This window comes from Jaculus jaculus, chromosome 12, assembly GCF_020740685.1.
Source record: "Jaculus jaculus isolate mJacJac1 chromosome 12, mJacJac1.mat.Y.cur, whole genome shotgun sequence".
NCBI lineage: Eukaryota > Metazoa > Chordata > Mammalia > Rodentia > Dipodidae > Jaculus > Jaculus jaculus.
The window spans coordinates 105154863-105167385 of record NC_059113.1 but is presented as its reverse complement, the minus strand read 5'-3'; the positions used below and the strand labels follow the sequence as shown (position 1 = coordinate 105167385).

The 12523-nt window shown below is 41.0% G+C and overlaps 1 protein-coding gene across 4 annotated transcripts in view; it reads right to left on the bottom strand.

Annotated features, from left to right (window-relative positions):
* The window catches only part of Rapgef2 (Rap guanine nucleotide exchange factor 2), a 241677-nt gene that overhangs the window by 115396 nt on the left and 113758 nt on the right, over positions 1–12523 (bottom strand). For all 4 annotated transcript variants that reach the window (XM_045131898.1, XM_045131902.1, XM_045131901.1 and 1 more), the window contains exons 5-6: positions 3670–3745; positions 1346–1513 (exon numbers count right to left, since the gene is read on the bottom strand). In XM_045131898.1, the coding sequence (XP_044987833.1) occupies positions 1346–1513; positions 3670–3745 (244 nt within the window). The remainder of the gene's footprint in view (positions 1–1345; positions 1514–3669; positions 3746–12523) is intronic.

The window sequence follows — 12523 nt, the reverse complement described above, 5'->3', positions numbered from 1 at the left end:
GCTCAACGTGAGGACTCTTCAGGTTACGTTCCAGCAGCACATGGGCAGCAGCAAGAGTAGGCGCGCTGCTCGTGGTTACGCACTGATATAAAAAGAGCTCTCTAAGAAACAGAACAAGTAAAACACAGCCAAAGATAGAGTGGCTAAAGTTGCTAAAAACCTGAGTTATTTTGTCTATATACATTTTCATATGCATCTTTACATTTAGGCTTATTTGTACAAATAAAAACAACTGAGAAACATAAAGTACCTTTCAGTTAGCAATTAATTGTTTTAAATCTATCTGTTCTTAAGTTAATTTCAAATAGTGGCCACCCCTTTAATAGTATCACATGACATGTAAACTATTTTCTACGTGATTATGACACAGCACATGAATTTGCGGTGTTTTCTTTTCACAAAATAAAAGAATAAGAAAAATAAAGTTCTCAGCTGACTTTACCAAAGTCTTATATAGAGCACTTACAAACTATGTTTAGGTTTCTTCAAACATAAAAAGCAATTTAGGCCAGGGCATGGTGGTGCACCCCTTTAATCCCAGAACTCAGGAGGCAGAGGTAGGAGGACTGCCATGAATTCAAAGTCACCCTGAGACTACATAGTGAATTCCATGTCAGCCTGAGCCTCAAAAAAGGAAACACACAAAAAAAAGGATTAATTAATAAAAGCAAAAAGCAATCATGAGTCCTAGCATTTCAAAGGACATTAGAATCAGAGTACCTTCACATTGAGATTCTAAAAATTCATTTCAAGTGATTCATACTCAGTTCATTCCATTAAAAAAAAAAAAAAGTTCAGATAATATTCTCACACGTGTGTAAAAGAGCTATGGAAAATAATTATGGGAAGCTTTAACATATCTACTTTTTAAAGTAAAAAAATATGATAGCAAAATATGCTAATTATAACATTAAGTGCTTAACTCAAAGTTCTTCAAAACATCTTCAGAAAAAGTTCTTCAAAAAAAAATTTATGAAAAAAAGGGGACTAGAAAGATGGCTTAGCAGTTAAGGCTCTTGCCTGTGAAACCTAAGGACCCATGTTCAACTATCCAGGTCCCAGGTAAGCCAGATGCACAAGGTGATACAAGGTCACACATACACATAAGGTGGTGCAGGTGTCTGGGGTTTGGCTGCGTGACTGGAGGCCCCAGCACATCAATATTCTCTCTCTTTCTAATAAAAAAATTAAAGATAAAGAAATGAACTGAACAGTGTATATTCACATCGATAAGCCAGTACTTTTATAAAAACTATTCAGATCTTGAGTGCATCCAACAAAACAATGCAAAGAATTATCATTTAAAAAATGGAAGATTGAGCTAAATTTCGGCTGTCCAACTTACCGTATGATAGCCTCGAGGCAAGGGTGGCTTGCCCACAGGGTAAGGATCCACAGTATCAATAATTGTCTGCCTTTCACCTTTTTGGTTGATTTTTCTAAATCTTCTTCGAGACTGCCTATGAGAAGCTTGACGCTGAAAATACTCTTCATTTTCATCCATATAATCCACCTGAAATAGATCCCCAAGAGTCTTTACTTCTCCAAACGGGACACTATACAGTCATATCAGATGCAAAACGCAACTTATAAACCACCCATACTCACTCATTTTGCATACACTTGTAGATAAACTACACAAGCCCTGAGTCTGAGTCTCTCTGAAACTAACTGGCTCTGCATTGCTACTTTTCCTCTATGAAAAGGCATTTTCACTTCCACTTAGAACAATCTGGGTAACTCTCAAGTTTCCTGTAGTTTCAAAGGGGTGTGTTTTCAGTCGGCTTTGTACTGATTTATTAGTTAAAGGTCTCACAGGATACACATTATGAAAGCAACTACTGCTTGTCATAATTATAGCATGTACACAGACACACACAAAAAAATCTGATACATTTGAGAAAATCTATAAAAACCCCAAATCCTGATGATTCAACGGGCAATGCCAGCAGAACGGCTCCAGGAAGTGATGGGTTTCTCTTCTTACTTAAAGTGCATGGCTTAAGTTTCTTTTTGCCTAAGTAGCATTACTTTGAAAATAATTCCCTGTTTGAAGCATTTTAAAAACTGTAATGAGGGCTGGAGAGATAGTTTAGTGGTTAAGGCATTTGCCCTCAAAGCCAAAGGATCCTGGTTCAATTCTCTAGGATCCATGTAAGCCAGGTGCACAAGGGGTGCATGCGTCTGGAGTTCATTTACAGTGGCTGGAGGCCCTGGCACACCCACCCATTCTCTCTACGTCTCCCTCCAACACTTCTCTCTTTCAAATAAAAATGGAGGGAGGGAGGAAAGAGTTACAATAAAGTGTAGTGGTGCACACTTTTAATCTCAGCACCTGGGAGGCAGAGGTAGGAGAATCATGAGTTCAAGGCCACTCTGAGACTACATAGTGAATTCCAGGTCAGCCTGAGCTAAAGTGAGACCCTACCTCGAAAACAAACAAAAGAAAAGAAACCTGCAATGAATAGGTAAACAGATAACAAATGAAGCTGGTTCCCTACAGGATCTGCTGGCCATGACAGTGAAAGAGAGCCAGGGGCATGTTTTAGACTTCACCACTTTTCTAGTTTCTAAGTTCTGGCAAGTATTAAACACTCTAGGAATTTCCAAAACCAAAAGTCCTGCAAAATTCAAAAATAGCTTTAACAGAGGACATCTCAATTGAGAATGTTGAAAAGTCATATTTTCTCTGCCCAGACCTTCCTCACTCCTAAATTTCATTCAGCACTATCCTACTTTCTCACTTCAGAGTAAATTTTGTGAAATTTGGCCAAAAGTTTTCGCTAGCTGTGGAGAGGAAGTTCTTACTGCTGACAGAATTGCTCTACAACATCATGAGGGAAATCCCAAATCTTTTCTGGAAACAGACCCAGAGTTACTCATTAAAAAACCAAATGTGAGTAAAGAAGTCTCTGGCATCGTCTCTGGCAGGCCAGGGTTCGTTTTACAAGGGTCTCCTTTCCAAATAACGACTTAGCGGAGACAGGAAGACACAGACGACGACGCTGTGTCCGCACTGGGCAGCCCCTCCCACTTCATCTTGCTTTCTTAACTGAATTTTCAGAAGGGATTGCATCTGTTACCATCTCCCAAAATAATTTTTAAAAGATAGGCAAGAACTATAATTTTATAAAGCTTTACTGAAAATAATTATATTGCTAATATCTCTTAACATTTATGCATACTGTCTTAATATATTTGTAAATCATCCCATTGAGAGACAAGAATATCCCGAGTATTTAATCTACACAGTGAGCCATAAATTTTATTTCAATTAAATACAACTCAGTTCTTTATGTTAACTATTCCTTGAATATATATACCATTGCGACTCATTTCAACTAAAACAACTAGTTCATTGTAATCAACACAGTAAGATATCCCACAACAATCAGAAGTTCTCCCCAAATTCCAATTAGAAGACATGGTCACACACTGAATCACAAAGTTCAAATACTCAATCATCTAGGTACTTGCCCCTTTTCAACTTCCTCCTACATTTAACTAAATAGGGTGTCATGACTATGAACTAAAAGTCATAATAAGAAGTTATTAAATAAACCTAATGCTGTAAAAACTGGAATACATTATGGTAAACAGTTTGTGAAAATACTTTTATTTCTCATAAAATACTTTAGTAAAACAAAGTTCTGACAGAAATATGCTTACCACAATCATTTCAGAAGGCTCTAGGACAATGCATTCACAACCACGCCTAAAGCTTCCTGCAGAACGCTTGCCAAAACTAGAAAGGAGGTTAAAAAAAATGAATCAGTTGGGAATGGCCTCACAGATTTAAGAAATATGAATTACGAATATAAGCCAACCTACCAAATAAGTAAAAATTAAAAATACAGTTTCTACACACTAGAGAAAGAGAACTTGCTTTACTCATTAATATATAGAAAGCATCTTAAGTTTGAATTAGGTATTTTTTAGAAAATTCTGACCATGTTTCCAAATTAATAATGTAAGTAAAGGTGAATGTGTATGAGTGTTTTAAAATCCTTCTCAGGTGAATTTTTACAATGTTCCAGTAGAGACAGGAAATGGTCAACTATGAAAGTGGTCTTCTAAATTGCCATTAATCCTTGTTCATAACTTAGCATGCTCTTTTCACCTACGACTTAGCTTCTGAATTGCCAGATTAATTTGTTCTAGACGTTTTAAGGAAAAGGTCAACTTCAGACTGTTCTTCCTTAAGCAAAAGTGATCTAGGTTTTCTTCTTGCCTCTCCAACACGAAAGAGGATTAATTCTGACATATGCATATGCAAATTAAAACTCTGTGAGTTTCTCCATTAACCCACTGTCTATCCCTCACTCATTCACTACTGAAAAAATTCTCCCTTCACTCCAAAAAACAATTTTAAGTGTCAGTCGAAATAATGTTGCAAATAACTACTTTAACATGTTGCATCAATATTTTAATAACTTTTTAATTTTTATTAACATTTTTAAGTATAAAATAATGGGCTTCGTGATGACATATTCGTGCATACACATTGATCACATCCATCTTCTCTTATTTATTCCCTCCCTTCCTACTCCCTCTGGTCTCCTTCCACTTTCCTGTCTTTGTTAGTTTGTTCATTTGTTTTTCGAGGTAGGGTCTCATTCTAGCCCAGGCTGACCTGGAATTCACCATGCAATCTCAGGGTGGCCTCGAACTCACAGAAATGCTCCGGCCTCCCCAGTGCTGGGATTAAAGGCGTGAGCCACCACGCCCAGCCTGTCTTTTTTTTTCTTTTCATCTAGCTTCTGCACATGAGACAAAATATGAAACGTGCATTTCTGAGTCTGACTTATTTTGCATGACAGACATTATGATCTCCAGTTCAATCCATTTTCATGCAAATGGTAAATTTTGTTCTTCTCTGTGGCTAAATACAACTCTACCCATATACATTTTAATAAGCTTATCTTTTGGGGAGCTCTTCCAAACAACTATTTTTATCTAGTAATTTTCCCCAAGTGAACTTTTATGATTTCTTTGGAAATTCTGTTTTAGTTTTTTTCCTCCAAGGTAGGCTGACCTAGAATTAGTCTCAGGCTAGCCTTGAACTCACAGCGCTCCTCCTACCTGAGCCTCTAGAGTGCTTAAATGCATGCACTACCACGCCTCCCTTTTCTATGGAAATTCTTATGTCTTCCCTACACAATGCTACACAATGTCTCTTGTACTGTGAACTAAGTTAGAAAACCAAGAGGAAGAATACATAAAGCCAAAATTCCATTCTATTATTTGTAACCTCTAACAGTTACCTCCGCATGCTACGTTTTATTCATTTATATCTGTCACAACATGCCTAATCATGAAGTTCTGTCCTGCTGAAAAACTGTTCCCTGAAAATCAATACCAAGTTCACGAGTAACAGATGAAAATAATCACATGCATTTATTCATATGCAAAGATAAATAGTACGATTAATAAAGTAGAACATTCTGCCAAGAAAAATATAACAAACAATTTTAAATAGCTACATTACTTCTTATACAATGAAAATGATCTGTACTTTTAAATATTCTTTAGTTTCAATTAAATTCCTTTAAAATTATATAGTTCTTTTAATACATATAAAAATTTGTTTCTACCTAACTGCATTTTTTTTTACAATAAAGGTTATAACTTAATGCTACATTATAAATTTCAAAGTAAGCTCAGTCAGTATGTCGATAAAATACACAGCAGGTTTCATACTATCACCATCATTTTAATCCAGGTACCTGAGCAAGTAAAAATGTATGTTGTATGTTATAGAGTTTACTACTAAATAGCAAAACAAAACCTAAACTTGTATCAATGGGGCTGATATGTAGCTTGATGCAAAGAGTATGTTTAGCAGATATGAGACCCAGGGATTTGATCCCTAACAGTTCTACACAAATAACTATACAATATATAATAAATGCATGCATGCAAATAAGCAGCCAAATTCTTTGGCTTACCTTATTGAGACAATTTATAAAACAATGCCATTTCTGAAATGTTAATATTAAAAATCATAAAAAGTTGTCATGCAAACTTGATGTGACCCTGTAACACCTATATAAAAGGAAAGCAAGCCGGGCATGGTGGCGCACGCCTTTAATCCCAGCACTCCAGAGGCAGAGGTAGGAGGATCGCCATGAGCTTGAAGCCACCCTGAGACTCCATAGTGAATTCCAGGTCAGCCTGGGCTAGAGTGAGACCCTACCTTGAGAAACAAACAAAAAAAAAGAAAGAAAGAAAGAAAGAAAGAGAGAGAGAGCATGAGCGAGTGAGCTAGCTAGCTACCACAGAGCTGCTGACACATTTTACAACTGCAGGTGGTCATGTTAACACGAACAAGCTAGAGTACAGTAGCCGTCATCCTTACCCCCTCCTTCGGAATGCAGGCTACAAGGTGCCGTGTCCCCTGTCCCCTACCGAGGGGCCATGAGCTCAGCAACACTCTGTCGCCAGGCGTCATGCTTGGAGCTGCACTGAAGCTGTTACTTCGGAGATACAAACAAAGTCCACACTCCCTATGATGTGCTCCAAAAATATTCCTGAGTCAGTGGGAAGGGAGCTAAAATGAACCTGACCACTTCTGTGGCCAGACCACAAGACAAGTCCTCCAGAGAGGCCTGAGCAGGAGGAAGTGGAATCCAGCTGAGATTAGCTTCCTGCTAAATGGGAAAGGCAAGGCCCGCACAGTACCCACTAGTAAAGCAAAGCAGCCCTTCTCTTAACAGCCAGAAACCCAGAAGGAAGAAGCCAGGCCCGACAACAGAGGGGACCTCTGAGAAGCCTAGGAGCCAGAAGAAGGGAAGAGGCAACCTAAGAGAAGAACTGTCAGCCAGAAATCCATTAAGTCCATGGAATACTTTTGTTTCTCCGGATTCTTGGAAATAATAAGTACATATACAGAAATAGGTAAACAGAAATAGACATCCAGTGTTGAAAAAATTTTAGTCAAGGTCTATATAGATAGAGAATTCATTTGCTGTAAAGTCAGTACAGATATCTTTTTAAAGCTGCCAATCTGAGGGCTTGAGAGATGGCTCAGCAGTTTAAGCACATGCCTGCGAAGCCTAAGGACCCAGGTTCAACTCTCCAGGTCACACAAAAGCCAGATGCACATGGTGGTGCATGCGTCAGGAGTTCATTTGCAGTGGCTAGAGGCCCTGGTGTGCCCATTCTCTCTCCCTCCCTCCCCCCCCAATAAATAAATAAATAAATCTTTTTTTTTTAAGGGTTGCCATTCTGTGAGGGGAGGAAAAGGGCAGATGGCTCAGTGGTAAAAGACACTTGCTTGCAAAGGCTCATGGCCTGGGTTTAATTCCCCAGCACTTGTCTGTTGGAAGCAAATGTCACAGGCATCTGGGATCACAGCATGCCTACAACATGGGACTGACCACGAGAACCCAAGACAAGTCTGCAGTAGCAACAGACTAACTGAAGAAAAGGGTGGTGCACATTCACGTCAAGCTGCCTGCTGACCCTCACACGTGTGCACACCCACCCACATGCATACAGGCATAATACACACACAAATAATGAATAAAACTTCTCCTTTTAAAAAATTATTATTGGGCTGGAGAGATGGCTTAGCGGTTAAGCACTTGCCTCTGAAGCCTAAGGACCCCGGTTCGAGGCTCGGTTCCCCAGGTCCCACGTTAGCCAGATGCACAAGGGGGGTGCACGCGTCTGGAGTTCGTTTGCAGAGGCTGGAGGCCCTGGCGCGCCCATTCTCTCTCTCTCCCCCCTCTGTCTTTCTCTCTGTGTCTGTCGCTCTCAAATAAATAAATAAGTAAATAAATTAAAAAATATATTAAAAAAATTATTATTATTTATTTATTTGAGAAAAGAGATAGAGGGAGGAAAAAAGGGTGTGCCAGGGTCTCCAGCCACTACAGACAAACTCCAGATGCATGCGCCCCCTTGTGCATCTGGCTTACGTGGGTCCTGGAGAATCGAACCAGGGTCCTTAGGCTTTGGAGGCAAGCGCCTTAACCACTAAGCCATCTCTCCAGCCCAAAACTTTTCCTTTTTAAAACCACCAGAGACCTATAGGAGATAAAGTGCCCTGAGGATCAATACTCTTAGATATTTTAGATGCTTTGATAAAGAAGGATAGAATTTGAAAATGGCCTTCACACTCTCAGTAAGTTCTCATTGTTCACTTACCAGTCATAAATGACAACAGGAGTCTTTAAAGGCTGGCAGAGTTAAGCTGCTCACACAATAAAATGGTAAGGGATATCATAGGAGGGAGGGCGCACCAGAAAGAAATAGAAGTATTCCACACATCCTTGTGGAGGACAATGGATCTGTATGGCAGGACTCTGCCCTGGAGGTTTCATCTGAACAAACACAGAACGCAAGGGTTTCCCACAAAAAAATAATCAAGGGAAATCCCAGCACTCGGGAAGCAGAGGTAGGAGGATGGCTGTGAGTTTGAGACCACCCTGAAAATACATAGTGAATTCCAGGTCAGCCTGGGCTAGAGTGGAACAATACCATGAAAAACCAAATATTGTTGTTATTATTATTATTAGAACCTAGGGGGCTTTCTGAAAGATTGGAGTTACTTAAAAATTGTTAGTCCAGAGCTGAAGAGATGGCTTCCCAGTTGAGCGCTTGCCTGTGAAGCCTAAGGACCTTGGTTCAAGGCTCGATTCCCCAGGATCCACGTAAGCCAGATGCACAAGACGGCACGTGCAACTGGAGTTTGTTTGCAAAGGATGGAGGGTACTGGTGCAACCATTCTCTCTATCAGCCTCTTTCTCTCTCTGTTTATCTCAAATAAGTAAATAAATAAATATGTTGTTTTAAAATGTTAGTCCATTTTATTAGAACTTGAAATGTGGTATTGCTTAGGTTTCTAAAATGGTGATTTGACAAAATTTGGAAGTTTATCCAACCAAAGGATATCTTAAGTAGTATATACAAAGCTTATCTTTGAGAAACTGAAGAGAAATCAGATTGTGTCTAGCACTCTGCTCCAATGTAACTGGACTGATTACTGGTGCCACCTCAGAAGTGTACTATTAGCCCTAGCAAATGCACCGTTCTTTCCATCCTTACAGTCTTAGACCACAGGAGGCTGTCTCCGAGGGAGGTGTATGGCATGTGTCCATAATCCCAACACTTGGAAGCGAGAGGCAGGAGTATTCTAATTTCAAGATGACCTGGGCTACACAGCCAGACCCAGTATCAAAAAAAAAAAAAAAAACAGGAGGGCTGGAGAGATGGCTTAGCGGTTAAGCGCTTGCCTGTGAAGCCTAAGGACCCCGGTTCGAGGCTCGGTTCCCCAGGTCCCACGTTAGCCAGATGCACAAGGGGGCGCACGCGTCTGGAGTTCGTTTGCAGAGGCTGGAAGCCCTGGCTCACCCATTCTCTCTCTCTCCCTCTACCTGTCTTTCTCTCTGTGTCAGTCGCTCTCAAATAAATAAATAAATAATTTTTAAAAAAAACACACAAGCAGACCAACATGAGATCAACATAATCCCTATCAAAAGCCCAAACAACAGTTTTACAGAAATAAAAAAGGTGAGTGCTCAAGTTCATATGGCATTCCACGGTGCCTTCATTTGCCACAACAGCCTTACAGGGAAGCAGTACTGACAGCTCCTTCACCGCCTCGGCTCCCCACGTCAGCCAGGGGCACAGGGGCGCATGCACCTGGAGTTTGTTTGCAGTGGCTAGAGGCCCTGGTGCACCCATTCTCTCTCTCTGGCCCCCCTTTCTCTAAGTAAGTAAATAAATAAGTAAATAATACTGAATTCTTTTTTAAAAAGAGTAAGGTGGAGATGGACTAAGGGAGACACTTGGGACCACTCCTCCAGTCCTCAAATGCACTCACACCTGCACCCGCGTGCACACGAACATGGTGACGCACACATACTAGACACACATCACACACAGAAAAAACATACCAATAAGTAAGACAGAAAACAAAACAAAATGAACCAAAAGAGTGGCCAAAGAAGCAGGGGCAATAATCTGGTGGTAGAAAATGTGCCCAGAATGTGTGAAGCTCTGGGGGGCGGGGGGCGCAATCCTTAGTACCCAAAAAGTGGGAGGAGGGCAAAGGAAGGCAATGTGACAGAGAGACACTGAGACTACAGTGAGTTCATGTATTAAAATTTACAGGATTTTTCTTGACAGGCACAGATAGGGGGAAAGAGAGAGAGAGAGAGAGAGAGAGAGAGAGAGACGGATGATAGGAACATCAGAGCTTCCTCCTGCCACTGCAAATGAACTCCAAATACATGTACCCCTTTGCATATCTGGCTTTATGTGGGTACTGGGCGCACCCACGCTATCAGGCTTTGCAAGCAAGTACTTCTAACCACTGAGCCATGTTTTCAGCTCAAGAAAAATGTTTTCAAAGACGTTTTTAAATAGACATTTCTTCTCACGTCCCCCAAAAGATATACAAATAGCCAAGAAGTTCTCAACACCCTCATGTCATTAGGTTAAATCAAGTCAAAACCACAATACCATCCTCCTTCACCCCACAAGTAAACACGGTTACAGCTGAACAAGAGAATGAAGAATGCAGTGGGAAAGGGCACACGTCGGCACTGCTGGCGAGTAGGAAAGTGGTCACAGGCACTATGGGAAGTCCGCTGAAAACCACATTTACAAGGCACTCAGTGGACTGAGCACAGGACTTCAGAGAGACGCCCTCCAAGCGCGCTGCAACACTTCACAGTGACCACAGCATGTGGGAGACCCAAGTATCTAACAATAGGCGGATGGTGTGGTGTGCACATACAATAGAGTTTTTTGAATGGCAAGCAAGGTTTTTTTGAAAGTGAAAGGAAAGCTGGGGGGGTCATGGACAAAATGGGTGGCCCACACTTTTGTTTTAGTCAGCCTGGCTCCGTAGCCCAGGCTAGTCCTGAACTCCAGTTCCTCCTGTCTTCAGGCTGCCACACGCAGCTCACAACGGACTACTATTCAGTCGTAAAAGTTTGGAAGTACTAACACATGCTACAATATGGATGGATCCTCCAAACACGACAGTAAGGGCAACAAGCCAGTCACAAACACAAGTATCATGAATCCACTAAAATGAAACATTCAGAACAAGCAACTTCATAGAGAAAACAAGAGGTAAGAGGTCACCAAAAATTCATAGGACAGGTTTTATGGTTAAGTTTCTGTGTATTGGTTCTGTGTTTCTATGCAAAACTTTGGGATCTGAGTAAGAACAAGTAGAAACTCTAAACAACCAACCAAGGGGCCCTGTTTGATCGCCTGAGACCTCCCTACAACCCAGTTGCTGGATGATGAAACCCACACCTGAAAAGGCCTGAAGCCATCGCTTCCCCTTGTCCTTTCACTATGAGGTACGAAGTTGTTGAAGAAGGAAGTATGAAGATATAGGTAGAGACTCAAAATATAATAAAATATTTGGGTTTTAAGTGTCAATTAAACCTACATTTGTCTTCAGCTCAGCATCAGTCTTTTCCCCTTTATTTATGAACACATTTAAGATTCTAGCACATTGTTTTTTTCTTTTTTATATTTCATTTATTTGAGAGAAAGAGGGAAATAAGAGAGCAAATGGGCATACTAGAGCTTCCAGCACTACAAACAAACTACAGACTCATGTGCCACCTTGTACATCTGGCTCGTGTGAATACTGGGAAATTGAACCTGGGTCCTCAAACTTTGTTCACAGCAATGGCCTTAACCACTAAAGCCATCTCTCCAGCCCCAGATGATGTTTCACATATTATTCTGCTACTGTTTCCTCTTCCAAATGGTCACTGGCTGTGTATTTTACAAAGGGGGCTGGAGAGATGGCTTAGCAGTTAAGGCACTTGCCTACAAAGCCAAAGGACCCAGGTTCAATTTCCTAAGACCCACACAAGCCAGATGCAGAAGGTGAAGAATGCACCTGGAATTCACTTGCAGCAGCTGAAGGCCCTGGCATGCCCATTCTCTCCCCTCCCCTTAATAAGTAAGTAAAAATAAAATATTTTTTAAAAAGGAGTCACTACCACCAATATAATACTCTACAATCAATATAACAATGGTGTTTACAGGAAGTTCACAAATACAGAGCCTATTCTTATATAATTTACAGTCAATGGACAATGGCCACACAAACAGCTGTGACCCAGGGGCAAGCAGAGGACTGAATTTCATTGGGAGGGGGATTCAATCACTCTGCCCAAACTAGCTGAGTAAGAAGGACAAATCAGCATTTGTAATTCAGAGAACAATTCCAATTCAGCAAAACTACACAGCAGCCATGGGCAGCTCTAGGGCTATACGATAATAGCCATGGATTTTGATGTCAAACCTATACAGACCACCTCTCTTCAGGCAGTGCTGCCTGAACTTGAACTAGTGGGACAACTGGGTCCCTGGGGCTTCCTGTTAGCCAGTGCAGCCTACACTGTGAGCTCCAAACCAATGAGGCCCTGCCTCAAAGGAGGTGGGTGGCATTCCTGAGGATGACCCAAGGCTGCTCTCTGACCCACACATGCATACGAGTGTGTGCGCGTGCGCGCGCGCGCACACGCACGCACACACACAC